This window comes from Sprattus sprattus, assembly GCF_963457725.1.
Source record: "Sprattus sprattus genome assembly, chromosome: 14".
In the NCBI taxonomy this organism is placed as follows: domain Eukaryota; kingdom Metazoa; phylum Chordata; class Actinopteri; order Clupeiformes; family Clupeidae; genus Sprattus; species Sprattus sprattus.
In genome coordinates, this window is record NC_137912.1 from 26027267 (window position 1) to 26046246 (window position 18980).

At 43.9% G+C, this 18980-nt stretch overlaps 1 protein-coding gene across 6 annotated transcripts in view; it reads left to right on the forward strand.

Annotated features, from left to right (window-relative positions):
• Positions 1–18980, forward strand: part of nrxn1a (neurexin 1a) — a gene marked incomplete at both ends in the record, with an annotated part of 114301 nt that overhangs the window by 81076 nt on the left and 14245 nt on the right. For all 6 annotated transcript variants that reach the window (XM_080851505.1, XM_080851506.1, XM_080851504.1 and 3 more), the window contains 4 exons: positions 1029–1210; positions 11103–11274; positions 14794–14883; positions 16227–16540. In XM_080851505.1, the coding sequence (XP_080707631.1) occupies positions 1029–1210; positions 11103–11274; positions 14794–14883; positions 16227–16540 (758 nt within the window). The remainder of the gene's footprint in view (positions 1–1028; positions 1211–11102; positions 11275–14793; positions 14884–16226; positions 16541–18980) is intronic.

An 18980-nucleotide genomic window follows, 5' to 3' on the forward strand; every position in this document is an offset into this window, starting at 1 on the left:
TTCTAAATAAAAGTATAAAATCAGTCTGCAACTGAAACCTAGTATTTCCTGCTTAAAATAAATGTGTCTACTGTGGCAGTAGCAGCTTACATATCACGTGCGTAAAGGCAATCAGTATGACAATAGTGCACTAAGACAAATAGTGTACTAAGTGAAATTGTGCACTTTACTAAGAATAGCACCAATGATGTGATCCATGTATGGATATAATGTATGCAGATTCTTAGGTTCTTTTGAGATGCACAGTAGAATGCTTCAACATGTATCAGCTGTAGAGCTCAAAACTGAAACAGAGTGCTGTGTAGGTCAGTCAAGTGTAGATACTGTATCGACAGAAGGTACTGCTACTCAAACATGAAACATGAAGGTTATGCCGACTGTGATATTTTTGTTGCAGTAGTCCTACAGAGAGAAATAAGAAAATAAAAGCAAGAAGCCTTGAAACTTTGTAGTATTATAATCACTTTTTGCACCAAGAACAGGAGGTGTCATTTCGCAACATGCAACAATGTTCACACCTGAAATCCCTCTGGCCCTCATGGTGAAATGAAAAAGCAATTACCATCCTGACATCTGTAGGGGGTGGGGGGGGAGGCTAAGATTGGCACAATTAGCTCTGTTGTGTTCCACCTCCCCAGCAGGTCCTCCTAGTTTTCCTACTGGCCACACAGGATCAGTGATATCATCCCTGTCACAACCTGTAATTAAGTCTGTCAGACACACTATTGTGCTATCAGGATATCCACAGAGTTATACCAATCAAACTAAATATGTAATCATCTCTGCCGTGTTCCCAAAACCCCCTCGTTACAAACATGCATGCGTACATAGAAATGATCCGATCTTCTTCTCCCACAACATCTCTATATTTAAACACATACGTGCACATAGCAGTGTGCTCATGATGTCAAGCCTGTTTTCCCACTGTGACGTTCTATATGTGTTGTACGTTATATGTGACGTTCTATATGTGTTATACATACATTATATGTGACGTTCTATATGCGTTTGATTGTGATTGCCTGCAGCTGGGACCACCTACATCTTCGGGAGGGACGGTGGGATCATCATCTACACGTGGCCTCCCAACGACAGGCCCAGCACGCGGGCGGACAGGCTGGCCCTGGGCTTCAGCACCCAGCAGAAGGATGCTGTCCTGGTGAGGGTGGACAGCTCCAACGGCCTGGGAGACTACCTGCAGCTACAGATTGTGAGTGCCACGTATGACACACACACACACACACACACACACACACACACACAGACACACACACACACACACACACACACACACACACACACACACACACACACACACACACACACACACACACACACACACACACACACACACACACACACACACACACTCAGTCTCCACATACTTAGAAGCACTCCAAAGTCCCCTATTCAGCTTTTAAGGTATGCTGGCCTTCTGCTAGCCCTGCCATGAGGAGTGATTGTGGGTGGTGTTGATGGAAGGTGGGGGGACGAAGGTGCTTATTTCCCCCACCTCCCATCCCTGCAATCACCACACAGCAGGTCAGACTGCAATCAGCATTGCCTCTCTCGGGGGCAGTCAGCAGAGGGACTCCAGTGGGTGGGGGGTGTTGATGTGGCTCCATGAGGTAATGACTCCTACCGCTGGGCTGGTGGATGGAGGGCGGATGCTGCTGAGGCTCCTGCTGCTCACAGAGGGATATGTCAGCCCCCTCCCCCCTCTTCCTCCATGTCTCAAGAACAGAGCTGCTGACCATGCTTTGTGTGTGTCCATGTGTTTGTGTGTGTGTGTCTCTGTGTTTGTGTATGGCTGCGTATGTATTTGTGGTTGTGTCTGTATTGAGTTCTTACTCTAGGTGTGTTGATGCGAATGTGCCGGAGTGCAGGTGTGTTTCATTAAGAGGCACCAGCCCATTACTGATGGATCATTAAGACAGTTAATTGATTAGGGAGTTCTGCCTGCACGAAGCACCATCCTGCCCATCTCTGCTGTGGAGGAGGCTGTTGTGGCTGCCTTTCTTCTAAGCCACCGATCCCCTCCTCTTAGCGAGACCTCCTGTATTCCCTCCTCTCCTCCTATATCACCTCCTCTTAGCGAGACCTCCTACTGTATATCCCATCCTCTTAGTGAGACCTCCAATATCCCCTCCTCTAAGCGAGAGCTCCTGTATTCCCTCCTCTCCTCCTATATCACCTCCTCTTAGCGAGACCTCCTATATCTCCTCCTCTTAGCGAGACCTCCAATATCCCCTCCTCTTAGCGACACCTCCTATACCCCCTTCTCTTAGAGAGACCTCCTATATCCCCTCCTCTTAGTGAGACCTCCTATATCCCCTCCTCTTAGTGAGACCTCCTATATCTCCTCCTCTTAGCGAGACCTCCTATATCCCCTTCTCTTAGAGAGACCTCCTATATCCCCTTCTCTTAGAGAGACCTCCTATATCCCCTCCTCTTAGTGAGACCTCCTATATCTCCTCCTCTTAGTGAGACCTCCTATATCTCCTCCTCTTAGCGAGACCTCCTATATCCCCTTCTCTTAGAGAGACCTCCTATATCCCCTCCCTCAGAGCTACTCAGTCTGATCAGTGGAGGGGAAAGGCCTGACACAGTCCTGCAGCCTTATGCAAGAGCCGTATATGTAATAGGCTTTTACATAATGCCTGTGAGAGTGATCCTCTCACAATGCTCATGCATATTATACATGCATAGGTAGTGTATGTATGGATTGGCAGTAATGGATTTTTTTCAAATTTAATGTATTGTTTTATTGATCTGCATGGTGTGTACTTGCCTTGTTAGATTTGTTTTAATAACTGTGAATCCCATTAATGAGTGAAGAGAGAATGAAATCCATACACTTAATATTTTAATGGGATTACTGCTGGGTGTTTGGTGTTCTTTAGACATCAGAGGGCATTAATGCACCTCCACCTCATGTTCTAAAGCACACTGCCAGTCATCCCATCAATTAAACACATTCAGCTCCAACAGTCATGTGCGTGGGTGATCTAAATGACTTTCAACTCTGCAACCCCCCTTCACACACACACACATCCACATCCACACTCACACGCACACGCACACGCACACGCACACGCACACGCACACGCACACACACATGTACACACATTTAATAGCTTCAAGTATCATTCAGTGTCTGTGGATAACACCATGAAATTAACCCCACAAACCTGTAGTCCATTTCCAGCATCATCGCCATTTCAACAGACATGCAGGAGTTTACAGCTTACTCAGATCTGTCAAAATCAACTAACTATTAATTAATGAATTAACTATTACTAATAATTTTGACATTACTATACAGTATATTTAGATTTGAGCAAAAACCCAATTTTTGAATCAAGGGATTGTGATAATGTGATACAGTAGAGAGACCTTACTTGAAATGGTTAATGGAGATTAAGGAGATTTGCAGTCCAGAGACCTGATGGTTTGGCCCTCTATGATTTATACCATGTGGAAATATACATACTGCCTAATCTAAGACTATTCAGTCTTAGTATACAAACAAATGTTTCCAAATCCAATTGAGCTATGCTTCTGTGAAACTATGAAAATAAATAAAACTAAGGGTTTATAATTTTTTCCTGAACATCCTGATGAATCTATCATGACAATAATGGCACGATGATCCTAAAAACACAATATCAAAACTAAAGGTAAAAAAGAAAAAATGGCAGTGAATGCCAAATGTCACTGACTTATTGTCTCTAACACTGGTGTGTAACAATTCCCATCACAAAGGGTAGGTCCTGACTATTGTAGTGATGTGTGAGCTGAGTTGATCTGATGTGTCCCTTCCACAGGTGGTCTGCCTGTAGCCCCATCATGGATGGAACAGGTTACCAGTTGTGGGTCCAACATCCTCAGGTTTGCCCTTCCTACAGGAAGTGGGCCTGGATCATTCCAAAGGGCCCGGAGGTGGCCTTCAGTGGCCTAATTTGTCTGAGCTGAGAGCATTAAGCAGGGCGGTGGATATGCATGACCCTAAATGCTTCTGACTGAGTTCATTTCATCTCCTCCCATCACTGTCAGTGGGCAAAGAGCATCATTAGTCATCCCTCAGTTGTAATCAGCTCGGCACCAGAGGAAGAACTAGAGAGGGCGAAAATTGGAGGAGAGAGATGGGACTGAAGAAGCCAAAGCAGAAGTGAGGAGGGGATGCAGAGCTCAGAAAGGGGTAAAGAGAGGGAGAGAGAGAGAGCAGACCTGAGAGAGGGAGAGAGAGAGCGAGAGAGGGAGATAGAGAGAGATAGAGAGGGGGGAAGAGAGAGCGAGGGAGATAGCAGACCTAAGAGAGGGGTAGAGAGAGGGAGAGAGAGAGAGAGTTAGAGAGGGGGGAAGAGAGAGAGAGAGAGAGGGAGATAGCAGACCTAAGAGAGGGAGAGAGAGGAAGAGAGAGAGAGAGGGAGAGAGCAGACATAAGAGAGGGAGAGAGAGAGGGAGATAGTAGACCTGAGAGAGGGAGAGAGAGAGAGGGAGATAACAATGCAGGTGGCCTGAAGATGACTCTGGAGAATTCATTCCATGCTCCTTGAACATGTTTGTGTACTTATACTTGTGTACTACAAGAGTTTTCAGAGCACCTTGAACATGTTTGTGTACTAGAAGAGTCTCCAGAGCACCTTGGACATGTGAACTAGTACTTGTGTACTAGAAGAGTCTTCAAAGCTCCTAAGCAGTCCACCAAGTGAGTGAGGAGGGGAGTGAGGCAGGGGGATGGTTGTCGGTCCTCACAGCTGTATTTACAAGGCTGAGCAAGAGGCTAATGATCTAGCCCCCTCCCCCCCGCCTCCAGCCCAGCGTTTGCCAGCTGCTCCAGCACATGGCCACGACTTTAATATCTCTATAGCAGCGCTGCCTGCCGCTGGGGCAGAATGCCGTCAATGCCAGGATCTGGCGGCCACACACACAGGCACACAGACTCCCGCAGACACACACAACTTACAAGAAGGCAAGGAGGCAGAGACCATGCTGGGCAAACGCCAAGTCATTATCACCCTGGAGAGAACCCAAATGCTTGGCGCTCACCGACCTTACACGCTCAGTGCCAAGCTTTCTACAGCTGTTTTATTACACTGGTCAGTGGAGGTGTGTGTGTGTGTGTGTGTAGAGAGTAGATAGAGAGGGAAGATTGGATGTTTCTCAGAGGCACAGTCAGCCTGTAAATGAGGCAATTTCCAGCAGCAAGGCTCATCATCCCATCAGGTCTATTGTACACTTCTCTTCTCCAGCACTCCCTGTCCTTCTCATCCACCGCTTACTCACTCACTCCATCATTACCTCACTCCATCATTACCTGCCTTTGGGCCTGAAACAGGACGCACACAGGGAATATACTTCACTTGTGTCCAGCTAACTATTAGCAGCATATTTGATTTGTTGTAAGGTTTTGTTTCTGTTTTGTTATTTGTGTCTGTTTCAAGTACATACCATATTTCCCTCTCGAACGGATACTATTGAGAATAAGTCAGCACCAGTAAATTCAGTTGTGTGATCGTCAGTCACTGATCATCCTCCTCCTGACGTCATTGAGTGGAGAAGCACTTGGAACAATCACACCTCAATCCCCCCTCACAGCCCAGCACAACAGGAGCAGAGCTGTCAGATAGCTGCTGCCATACAGCACAAAACAATGGCTGATCTGCAGCCAGAAGGATCTATTGAGACAGCGAGGGGCTCAGGAGAATCAAGGGTACAAAAATAACCCAGGAATTGTGGCTGTATCTTCAGGAGTAATGGAGAGCTGTGAATGTTAGAGCCAGCATCTCAAACGCCATGTCTTTCATCCCTTTCTTTCTTTCTCTCTCTCTCGCTCTCTCTCTCTCTCACTCTCTCTCTTTGTGGATCATCATCCCTTCTTCGTTCACTGCATCTCAGCTGCGGTTGAAGACAATATGAATAATGCAAACATAATTCCCTCCAGATCCTTTCCTATTATCGATTTCATAATTGCCTTATTTTTATTTATTTATTTATTTTGTCAAGATGAATGTGGGTTTGGGGTCGGAGGAACTAGGACACACCGGGTTATTTTCAGTTACTGAAGAGCGGGAAACCTGCTCTTGCCAAAGCGGAGATGAATGGTCTCTACCTACACCGCCAGGGGAATGAGAGCAAAGCGAGGGAGAAATGCTTACAGTGCAACCCCCCAAACACACACACACACACACACACACACACACCCATATGCACACACGCACACACACACACACACACACACACGCACACACACCACGCTCCCTCTGGAGTATTTATCAAAACATTCCCTTCTACATGGCAAGACCATATTTGGAGGGCATGCATTATGAAGTAGCCCTGCGCTTAGTTATGTATGAGAGTGAACTGGCTATGTGACTGGAATATGTTTTCGCTTCTCCTTCAATTCACATTGTCAAAGGGCTGGCGTCAGAATAATAGAATAATAAGAATGCTGCTTGCTCAATCACGTTGAATGAAAATGACCCCAAAACCCAATATAGCTGCAGTTCACCGCACACTGAACCAGTTCATGTTTTGAAATCCCGTAAGATGCATAGTCTTTCGTACTCTTTTGAAAGATTGTGCACGGAGAAGCAACCATTCAAAAGAACAAAAGTAGCACACCGAACCTCATATTCTCATGTCTCCTCAACTGGCGCCAGTCTTCAGTTCAATTGGGTGGCATCATTTGTGTGCCCACCTCAGGCTCTTTTGGCTCCCATCTGTTGGGGAACGCCAGGAGACCCGCATGACTGTGTGACATCGCCACGGTAACGTGTCATGTCGTGTTGTCATACACTTTAATTAATGCCACTGACAAAACATTACTCAAAGGCATCCACTCAACCGCCAGTCCCCTTTCCTGAAGCAGCTAATACTGTATACACAAACATCACTGAGCCACTGGCCATCACCTGAGCCTGGTCAGGGTACCCGTTGCCTAGGGTATGTTCAGGGCTTTTATTACTCTATATTTATTTTTGTAACAATGCCCAACCAAAACAGGCCAATGCTGCCCCCTGCCCTCCTGGCTCTCAGGTAGCTCTTAGCTATTGTGCCCTGCTCACAGGGTGCCCACTCTCATGTGTACCTCTGCCCATCCGCCGGGAGACAGTAAGGTGTACACTGCTGTGTGGTTCTAGGAATTCGAACCTCGTCTGGCATTTCTAAGCTTTTAAATCCCAGAGTAATGGAGCTCATTTGGCCCAGAGAAAGGGGAGGCTGCGCTGCACTGCGCTGCGCTAGTGTAATTGTGGATGTCAGTCAGCTCAGCCCTCCCGCTTGTCTTCTTAATTGCCTGCTGGAATAGAGAAGGCCCCGTAGAGCCCCAGTGCTGTCATAACAACTCTTAATGATGTTCAGAAAGACTCCTGTTAAATTATTTTATTGCATTTAGATTAGCCATCAGGGAGGAGGGTGGTTTTATATGGGCTAGGAAAGGGAAGGGAGGGAAGGGGCAGTATTTAGGTCTATTACCCTCTGTCAGATCACGGCATGGGAGTAACATGGGGCAGTATTTAGATCATAGCGTGAGGGTAACATGGGGCAGTATTTAGGTCTATTACCCTCTGTCAGAACACGGCGTGGGGGTAACATGGGGCAGTGTTTAGGTCTATTACCCTCTGTCAGAACACGGTGTGAGGGTAACATCTCAGGGAGTGAAATATTTAAAAAGACGAGTGAGTGTTGTGAGTCAAGTGCATTATTAATGTATTTTTTTTAATTAATTAATTTTTTTAAAGAGGCTGGACAAGCTTAAACTGTGACTATGACCTACTTCGGATGATGTGTAGTTCCATATGTTGGTAAACCGAAAAAAATAAATATATATAGGCACTGTCTTAGCTCGTAGTTACCATGGTTTACCCTGTAACAGACAGCTTTTTGACAGAAAGTATATACCTAGGAAAAAGTCAGACCTAATAGGCTATGGCTCCATGAGTTATAATCCTCTTCTTTTCCATCAATTTTTTCATGTGTTATTTTTAAACGCATGAATACCGTAAGATCCTAACCTAGTGAGCCACATTTGTAGATGGTGTTTTTGGTCTTCATGTTATAGTGGGCTGGAGTCCATTTTGTAGGTCTATGTGAAATGTGTGCCTGTAGCACTCTTGGCATCATGACTGATTATGTTTACCAGCACAGGAGTCCATTCTTTTTCCTGAGGTGTCCCCCATCAGTGTGCTGTAGTTGTTGATTTCAAGGTACCTCTAGACATTTTCAGGTTTGTGTCGGGGGCTCAATATTTCCCCTCCTCCTTTTTCATGTTTTCCCCTCAGGGTACTTTTAGGAAGATTTTCTTTCTGTTCCGGTGTAATCTAGGGCACCATCACACAGGGGACGCGATGTAGGACAGGGGGCTGGTGTGTTGTTAGACATGCCTCTCAAATGTGTGTCTCCCGTGAGTTTGAGCTCTCAGTGGCTTGAGGTGTGCAGGTTTGTCTGCCTCGCTTCTCCTCTCCTCCTTCGCAGATGATCTCAGTTAGTTCAAACAGTGGACTTTAGTAAGATTAGACAGTCATCACTTATTCACTTAAGCACTCTGTTTACAACACACACACACACACACACACACACACACACACACACACACACACACACACACACGCACACACACACTCGCACACACACTCTCGCACACACACACACACACACACACACAAAAACACACACACACAAAAACACACACACTCTCACACACATGTTCCTGACCGCCTGGAAGGACCGCATAATGAGCCGTCCAGCCCAGGTTCCCGTTATGATCAGTGTGGGTATGCATGGGTCGAGGGAGCATTAGATTACCCCTGGCATGTGTTGACACGGCGAATGTCACATCCCGTCATATCACAGTGCTGCTGCAGTCCTGTAATACCTGGCTCAGAGTATTAGAACTGATGGGGCGCATAATGGAGCTTTTCAGGATAAAAGGAGCACATGTATCACTTATGTAGGCCATGTGTCAAAGTCAATTCGCCTGCTGTCACCATAGTAACAATATTCCAAAATGATCATGCACAAGATATTTTTCCAATTGTGCTCCAGGAGATGTAATTTTACCTGCAGATGTATACGAAGTCTTGGAAATAGGGTGTGTTAGATAAGCATACACGAGTCTCACCATACTGTTATTACAAAAATGAATGACCGTTGCCATTGGCAACATGTTTTGTGCTTCTGATGTACATCTGTCATGTCATTCTGCATGTAGTCTGTTCACTCATTGTACAGGAACTATAAATTATCCCTTACCTATTTGTTGCTATATCAGCCAATAACATACTGTTATTACGGTCACTAATAAGATTTGTGTGCACAGTGCCGTCCTTCAATGTTTTAAAAAGACCAATAAAGGCCCTAAAAGAACATGTTATGAAAGTTATACGAAAGGGTTTGGTTGGATGTAAAGTTGATTTTCATTAGCTATTTAGCTATGTTCCCTTTTTAATACAGTTATATTGGATACCCATTTTGATACTCTAACTAAGCAATAATTACAGTTTGTGGCCATCTACTGGTATGAGGATGTACTGCGATATGCCTACCTCTTGACTAACAGCCTCTTACAATGCCCTAGAAATGAGTGAAAGAGAAACCAGTTAGAGAAATCTATGTTTTTCTGTTATCATGACTTAGTGGAGTGTGTGTGTGTGTGTGTGTATTGTGTGTGTGTGTGTGTGTGTGTGTGTGTGTGTGTGTGTGTGTGTGTGTGTGTGTGTGTGTGTGACTGTTGGTGTGTGTGTGTGACTGTGTGTGTGTGTGTGTGTGTGTGTGTGTGTGTGTGTGTGTGTGTGTGTGTGTGTGTGTGTGTGTGTGTGTGCGTGTATGTGTGTGTGTGTGTGTGTATGCCATTGTCTGTGGGTGAGTCTGTGTGTGTCATTGTCTGTGGGTGAGTCTGTGTGTCAAAGCATGTTCAGTAGACTGTAAAGGAGCCCTTGAGCTTCACCTTTGCTTGTTCATTCAAATCATTACATCTTAATAAGCAATTCATTAGATCCTGTGAAGCAGGATTTATTGTGAACTGATGTTCGAATAGGAGAATAGGACTGAAGACCCAGAATGCAGAAACTGGGGCAGCCGCGCTCCAGTGTTATCAAGGACACAAGGGGGTGGGACGTTGACAAGCCACACGGCTATCTATTTAATTTGCTGTATAATAATTCCAATTTTAACATGGGGATTTGGAGCAGATGTTTAATATTTATATTCTGATGCTCTGGTGTCATTTAGACCACTTTTGAAAAGTGTCTCAGGCACTCTTACCAGGCTGCTGGCCGTGTGGGGTGGTCCCTCTTGGCTGGGTCAGAACAGCTCCAGCTCAGACAACAGGACCCATGTGAATTAGTCAGAACATAATTTTATATTCAGGCTTCTCACTTGTGCTTTGTAAACACGTACCAAACAATGTAGTAGTTATTGCCTGGCCGTGACACATAGTTCAGTAGCCTATAACATAGATACACTATCAGTCCAGATCCACTGAAAGCTCCACTCCAGCGTCCATCTAATGAGAGAGCCACAAATCCTCCCACCAGCCTACAGTGAATGGACTTCATGATGGACCAGCCCCAACACTCCTTCTGCAAAGACAAAGAGATGCAGTCTTTTTTAAGGGAAGAAAAAGAGTGTCAGTCGTAGCGCTGTGAGTGATGCTTGACTGTGTCACACAGGGGGTTTGGGATGTGCTGCAGGGCCAGTGACAGTCCTAGATGATCTCATCTCCACTGAGACGTCCAGTCCCTGCTGACCTGTCAGCGCTTGAGGCGGCTCCGAGATCTCAGACATGCAATGAGCTGCTCCCGACTGGGTCATGTCTGATGGTGGCATTCTGAATACACATGTGTGACACTGATCTCCAGACACCTTAGACGCTGTCATGTCTGATGGTGGCATTCTGAATACACATGTGTGACACTGCTCTCCATACAACTTAGACTGGAAAGTTATGGATTTATGGATATCGGTGTTGATTCATGTTAAGGATATGGTATGCTATATGGTATAACTTGCAAAAAGTCAACTTTAAAACTCAAATTTGTCTTCCTTTTCTATCTTCTCTCTATCTATCTATCTCTCTCGCTATCTCTCTCTAAATACAGGAGAAAGGCAATGTCAGAGTGGTGTTTAATGTGGGCACACACGACATTAACATTGAGGAGCCTTCAAAGTTTGTAAATGATGGGAAGTACCACATAGTTCGCTTTACGCGGAGTGGCGGCAACGCCACCCTACAGGTGGACGACCTGCCCGTGATAGAGCGATACCCCACAGGTAAGTGCCCTCACCCCTCTCCTCTCCCACTCTTCTGCCTTTAGAGGAAAGAGAGTTACCTCCTGACTGGTTTACAGATGTCAGCCAACTGGACAGGATGCCAGCACCAAGTCCAAAAGGTTACTTACAGACAAAAGTGGTTTTGTGGCTTTGGCCAAAGTCTCTTCCTGACCCTGGTATCCTTTAAAATGTCAGCCACGGCTATGGCTCCAGGGTTTTGAATGTCTTGAAATGTCAGAGGCCATGCCATCTGAGAAGCGCTGACAAAAGCTTGACAACAGAGCTGACATTCCACCTCCAATCCCAGAATATGCCAATCATGTCTTGGAGATTTACAATAGATGGCTTTCCACTTAGAAATCCTGAGTGGAAATTCTTGATATTAGCATTAAATCTTCTAAATCGAATACAAATAAAATAATAATAATAACATTAAAATTTGGATTCATTCTCGATTTGCTAGGGTAAAATGTAGTTAAAGTTGATGGACACCTGTTTATTTGCATCAAATTGCATTTTTTGAGAATGTATTATGTGTGTGCCCTGACCGCATCAGATTTGAAACCACAGCTGTCGCCAACTCCTCCCTTGATTAGGAGAGTGTTGCATACCAAAGGAAACGTGCACAGTCCTATTTGTTTTAGCCCAATCTTCATAAATGATTAAACGATTACAAAATGTAATATGCTAAATGAGTTGACTGGAAACCCTGCGTGGGTACACATGAAAACATGTGCATTAGCTAGCTCTGTGTGCGAATGTTGCAAACACGTCTGCACCTGTAGATTCTCTCAGGCACTTGCTTATCAGCGTTTGAAATGAATAAATGCACTGCATACAACATAGCTGTTAGCATGGTTTTAAAAAGCATGTTTTCAAATGTTTTATTTCCTAAATCAAAGTGACACACATGTATGTATGTTAGTTTGTGAGGTATAATGATAATCCTGATATGATTTTATGTCATAGAGTGAAGGTTGTTTCCCCTTCCCCTAAGATGTTCTCTGACAAATACCAGTGCCTGGGCTAGACAAAGCTGTGACATATTAACTAATAAAGCAATCAAATCCTTGGCAAACTGTCAGGCTTCACATTAGAGAAATCCCTGGTTCTCTCATAGACACTGCTGGGGTTCCGACCTTATGGGAACTGCAGACTAATAGGTAGGGAACATTACCAACTCTACTTATCTTTTGAATACTGACAAGCATTTCCAAACTTTTCCACAAGTTCTGCAAATATTTTATAACGAAAGAAATGACGCATGCCTCTTTCATTTTAATCAAGGCCTGATTGACTGGGCTGCGGGGAAGAAAAAAAAACGTGGTGATTAAACCAAAGCAATTAAAATGAACAGGCAGAGAAGAGTGAAGAACGAGAGATAAGAATGACTTGTTTCTGTGCTTCTGCAATCTGACATAACTTCCCAATGTAGCATTTGTTCTATTTGCCATGCAGGGCCCAGTTTCCCGAACGCTAAAAAGGACTTGAAATCGGTCGTAAGAGGGATATTGTAGAGCGGTTTCCCGACGCCGCACTTACGGCAATGATGAGTCTATGATGTCGCCAAAATCCACGTAGGCCGTTAAGATACGTCGTTATCGGGAAACTAGGCCCTGTTTAATAATTCAGTAAATGTTACTTCCTTATCCCTAACCATTTTGATAAAATGTTGAGAGTAATCTCTGTGAATGTTTGCCTACCCCTAATTAACAGCTTAGAGTTTCATCTCACCCCAACAACCATACCGCAGTCAAGATGGGAGATGGGACACACACACACACACACACACACACACACACACACACACACACACACACGCACACACACACCACACACACTCCACAATCACTTTGCTGTTTGGACTCCTCCCCTGCTGCGTGTCTGTGCTGTTTTAGCAGCCATCATTTGGGAGGACTGACTCCTTTGTCTGCTGATTAGCGGTGGCAATAACTCACTGCTGAGCTCGACCGCGGCCAGTGCCTGCTGCTAACGCTGGCAGCCGGAGAAGCACACAATGATAGCACAGGTGTCTTTTGTCTCCACCAAGGTCTCCTGCATCCTCATCTACTTACGATACCCACGTCCACAATCACAGAATGCCCACAGATACACTCACTGCCGTAGGGCGCTCTTTAGGACAAATGATTCTCCACATGAAAGAGGGTTGGGAGGAAGTGATTTCGTAAGTGTTTCCAACACTGCCAAGGCCCCTGAAGCCTCACTTTGGCACTGCTGGCTGTGTGGATGAAGGTTTAGAAAACAGCCTTGGTGTGGAATGTGAACACAGAAAGGGAGGAGTAGATCATACTGGGGAGAAATAAAATGCTATCTCTATATATCTATGTATTCATATAGTTATTTCTAAACACAGTCATCCCCGTGCTTATTTTCAGCGTAGCATGATTTCATAAGTGACATTTCATTAAAAGAATTGCAGCTGAATAGCAAATATCACCACTGACCACAGACGTGAAAGCATTTTTAAACAAATGAATTACACCAAAAACGAAAGAATTTCAAAGATGTCTCTCCTCCTGTGCCTAACCCTTATCTAGTGATCTTATCATTCTTAGAAAGGTTTTATCCCCTCAGCTACAGATTGCCTGGCTGTCTGTGACTCTTGAGAAAATAGGTAGTTAATCATTCCACTGAAAGCATCTGGTCTGAAATTCAGACAAAAGCACTCCACTAAAAGCCCCTTGAAAAAAAAAACAGCTCATTAGATTGTGATTTGTCCTGGGAGCCATCTTCCCTTTAGTAGTGATGAACCTGTCTGGGCCCCTCACTGTGTCTATGGCTCCTATCCTGCTGGGGTAGCAAGAGGGCAGAAATATGGGTCATTTCTCTGGGTCAAAGCTTTTGTCAATGCATTCTCAGCCAATCAAACGGGTGTGATCCTCTCTGTCAATGAAAACTGTAATGACTGTAATCTAACTTCTTGTTTGCAGCGGCTTGTTTCTCTTGTTGCCTTTGGTTCTTGAATGTTTAAGATACTGTAACTCTACTCAGATCAGATAATTAATGCTAGAATATTCTTTAAAAATGAATGAAATGAGTGAAAAGAACTTTATCTCAGCAGGATGTGTGTTACGTTAAAATATAATTGGATGAATAAAATTTGGTATATTGAAAAAAAAGATAAAACAAATATATTGAGCAGTAGGTAAATCGTTGAAAAAATCTGCTAAAAGTATTTAAAAATGAGTTTCATTTTATTTTGGCAGACTTATGAGATGAATGCTTAAACATGTGATTTTTTCTTGCTTACTTTTTTAACTTCACAAGCATAGCAGGAGTTCGACACTCATTCTTATAATGTAGATATAATTTGTTTGCTTAAATAGTAAACGTTAAAGATATGACTTTTATTAATGATATGTATTGTAATTTTGATTTTCCAAATTTTTCAAAACTTAAAAAGCTGGAGGCAGTATCTTGCTGTAGGTTTTAGGTTTTAACATTTAACCTTTGACCTTACAGATTGTAACCCCTGAAATGTCTCTTTAAACTTTAAAGGCAACATTGATAACGATCGACTGGCGATTGCTAGACAGCGAATCCCATATCGGCTCGGTCGAGTAGTTGACGAATGGCTACTCGACAAAGGTAAAACACTGATTAAAACTTCAAATAAAAAGATAATTTGATCATAAGCAGTGACATTTTGCATCACAAATAAACCCTCTAAAAGTCAAATCCCCTGTATAACTAATCTTTTAAATTAAATGTAGTTTGTAATATTATTCATTGTATAATAATGTGTTTGAAGTAATCAATTTGTGTTTGTGTAATCACTATGAGATTAAACCACAGGTTAAAGGGACTGGTAATATACTGATAATGTTTCTCAAGTTAGTTGAAATATGAGCAAAATATATGTACGATTAAAATACAATAAAATGTAATTTCTATAGCGGCAGAGTCTAAATGATTAACTAAGAGTTTATTTCTGTTCAAGAAAGTATTTGTTTGTACATATGGTAAATGCAACAGATGCCTTTCGATTACACTTCTGTTTTCATATTTCATTTTCAGTTTGGAAAAGACCGCAGAATAAAAGCTCAGAATAAATTGCATAAATAGATTTAATGATTCTTGGCATCAGATATGAAGTCCCTTTAACAAACCAAGTTTTAAAAAAAAGCAGAGCCAAAATACTTTTGAATGCATGCTGTTTAAATGTATGTAATACATTGTACTGGGAACTATCAATCTGTTTTCAATATTTTTGTTGTTTTTGTACCTTAGTTCCTTTTAATTCCAGTTATTGTCACGTAGAGTCATTTGTGAAGTGTCCCACTGTTGTTAAATCATCTCTCCACCACATCCTCTTTGGTTGAGTCTTTATTCATCTCCTGTCGGGCTGGCCGCTCTTGCTTAAAGGCGATGGTGACAGTGTGCTAATGAGGTGCTGGAGTGATGAACCTCTATGTCATTAGCTTCCTCTTCCAAGGAGCTTGCTGACTAAATGATGGATCTTTCTTTTAAAAAAAAGAGGCTTTGAAGTTGGCCTTTCAGCAAAGCAGCATTGCTCTTTTTATTTCTTAATTTATCTATCTTCCTATCTGTCTATCTATATATCTACTTATCTATCTAGCTATCTCGATATCTCTCTTTCTGTCTATCTATCTAACTCTCTATCAGTCGTTTGTTTTTATTTATTTATTTCAGAGGCCTTTGTGCATTCATCCTCTTCATTGATTACCATGATGTAATGTCCAAGTCATTCAGTCCTCATAAATTACTGCTGTTGCTGTTGGCATTTAGGGGTCATGACTTACCCTCATCAGATTTATGGATGGGTGGGAGTGGGGGCTTCTGTGTGTCTGTGTCTGTGTCTGTGTGAGTGTGTGTGTGTATGTGTGTGTGTGTGTGTGTGTGTGTGTGAGTGTGTGTTGTGGGGCTGCTTTGCCAGCCTCGGGCACTTGAACACTCTGGTGTCCTCGCAGGTCGGCAGCTCACCATCTTCAACAGCCAGTCCACCATCAAGATCGGCGGCTGGGAGCAGGGCAGTCGTCCCTTCCAGGGCCAGCTCTCGGGCCTCTACTACAACGGCCTGAAGGTGCTGAACATGGCAGCAGAGGCCGACTCCAATGTGCGTTTGGACGGCAGTGCCAGGCTGGTGGGGGACATGCCCTCCTCCTCCATCACGCCCCAGTCCAGCGCCTCCGCCTCGGGCAACCGCTCGCACACACCCTCCCTGTCCGACATCACCACCACCACGGCAGCCAACCGGCAGGGCAAACAGACCACCACGCCACAGGTCAGTGAGCCGCTCGAGGGTTGTTTGGGCTACGCGTGCCGCGGTTCTCTCATTACTGTCTACCCAGCAGCCCTCTCTCTGTCTTCAGCTAGATCAGGCAGGCATGGAGGGTAATGCTGTCCTTGTGGCAGTCAAACGAAACATAATCTTCACAAGATAAAATAAAAAAGATATTGGAAGCTTAGCATGTAGCAAAGGATCTAGGCATTGTATCAGACCTCTTATTATCTTCTTATTAACTTCTTATTATCCAACTTCTATCTATATTCAGATCCATATTTATCTACCTTTATACATTTCCAAGAATGCTCTCTCTCTGTTTGAGCTGCTCTCTCGTATAGCCCCCTTCACACACACACACACAAGGGAACAAAAAAAAACATAAAAGCATACACAAAAAAGATACACTCACGTATTGAAACATCATCTGAGATTGAAGCATCTCAGTGTGGTGTGTTCTTTCATCTGAAGGGGGTCCGGGCTGCTTTGATGTGTTCTGAATGGGCCCCTCCATCAGTTCCATCAGACAGCGCTGAGAGCTTTCAGCCAGGTCGGTTGGTCGGCGGGCGGGGCCTTTGAGCAGCTGGCACGGGGCCACTCAGACGTGCCCACAGGGGCCACCCGCATGCGGAGCGAGCAGAAAAGGGGTCTTGCTCCAGCACAACCCAGTGGCCTCCTTACTTTGAGGTTCACAGGCTGGTTCTTTATCAGCGGGCTCCTGGAGTGCCCTGAGGACAACACCACGGTTGGGTGGTGTGCTGGATAATGGGGCATGGAGTCACCCCACGGTTGGGTGCTGTGCTGGATAATGGGGCATGGAGTCACCCCACGGTTGGCCAGGGGGCGTGGTTGGGTGGAGGTGGAGGCTGTGCTGTGAATTTGAAATATGAAGCTCTGTCTTTACACACCATTTCCCTATATCTGTTTGGAGGAATCTGATTGCATGTCAAATCAGTGTTTGGATCAAGGATGGGACTGATGAATGATGGAAGATAAATGAGGTGCAAAAAAAAGGCATTAAATGCTGTATAAGTTAGAATGGGCCTAATTATGCCTGAACATGTTTTTGACAGAGATGTGCTGTACACCTGCTGGTGGGTTCTATTGGATGTGCTCATTATTAGCTTTCAGCTGTTAATGGTGCCTGTCCACCTAAAACACACAGTGGCCATGGTACAGATGCTGGTAAAATGTGTGAGATGAGTATGATGGGCATGACTCAGATTGGAACGCAATGATCATTTTAGAAAGTAAATAAACAAAGAATACTATACATTTGTTAAAGTTTTGAAATAAAGATGGCTGTGGGCTAGGTGTTACTTTAATATTTGTATTCTTTAGAGATTACAAATGAATGGCTAATTCATTTGTACAGATGTTTGAAGCACAACCTGTAATGTCTAACATGGCAGTCAGTACACTAACACAACATTTTTAGACTCTAAAGCATTTCTGTTATCTGAAAACTGTGTTAAGGTGTCAAGTGTTGAGCGATTATGAAAGTATCTCTTACAGAAGGTACACTTAGCTAATGACATTCTGGGAAAACACCTTGAAACATGAAGCTACTGCTTAAGGTATCACTTACAAATGGCGTGGCGTGAAGAAGGCTTCAGGAAGCACAGCCCAACTTCATATCATATATCACTGTTGAGTTACTCTTCAAACAGCTGCTGATAAGGAGCAGTTGGATGCCTTAGTTAAACCTATATCATGTACGTGCTGTGGGCAAAGTTAATCAAAGCAGTGTCATGATAATACAGTTATTATAGTGTATAATATTGTCTGTTTGCTATAGCATAGGTGTTCTTTTGAAAGTGGGCGTAGCCAACCTAAAGCTACATATACCCCAGTATTTCTCCACACATATTTGACAGTTAGTTTTCCTGACTGAAATACTCCAGTGACCCACTGCTTGGCTCTGGCTGTGGAATGAGACTTAATTATAGCTGTTAATTTGACACGTTCAACTGTTTTGTTTGTTTTCAGACATAAACATGGGGTTGATAATGACTTACACCCGAGGCTAGGCAAGCAAGGGTTTAATGAATCTTTATAATAACAACGCTTATCGTATGGCCACACATTTTTTCAGCATAGAAAAAGGTAGATTTGGTTTAAAGGCTTTTGACGTCTTCACTGAGCACTGCAGCACTTGTGCTCTGGAGTCTCCTTATGTCTATCTCATCCCGTTCATCCTTTCCTCTCCTCTCCTCTTCTCTCTCTCCCCACCCCTCCCCTCCACTCAATCTCTCCCCCTGACATTGAGTTGTAAGTGTGGCTGTAATTAGGTGTCATTGTGTGAGTCTTAGCAGGATGATTGACATGTGAGGAGAGGCTGATGGCCTTGTGTGATCATGCATGGAGCTATTTAGCCACTGTGACAATGCAATGTTAATGGGACTAATTCCGGGGTAGTGTTCTGTGTAACCTCTTCTCC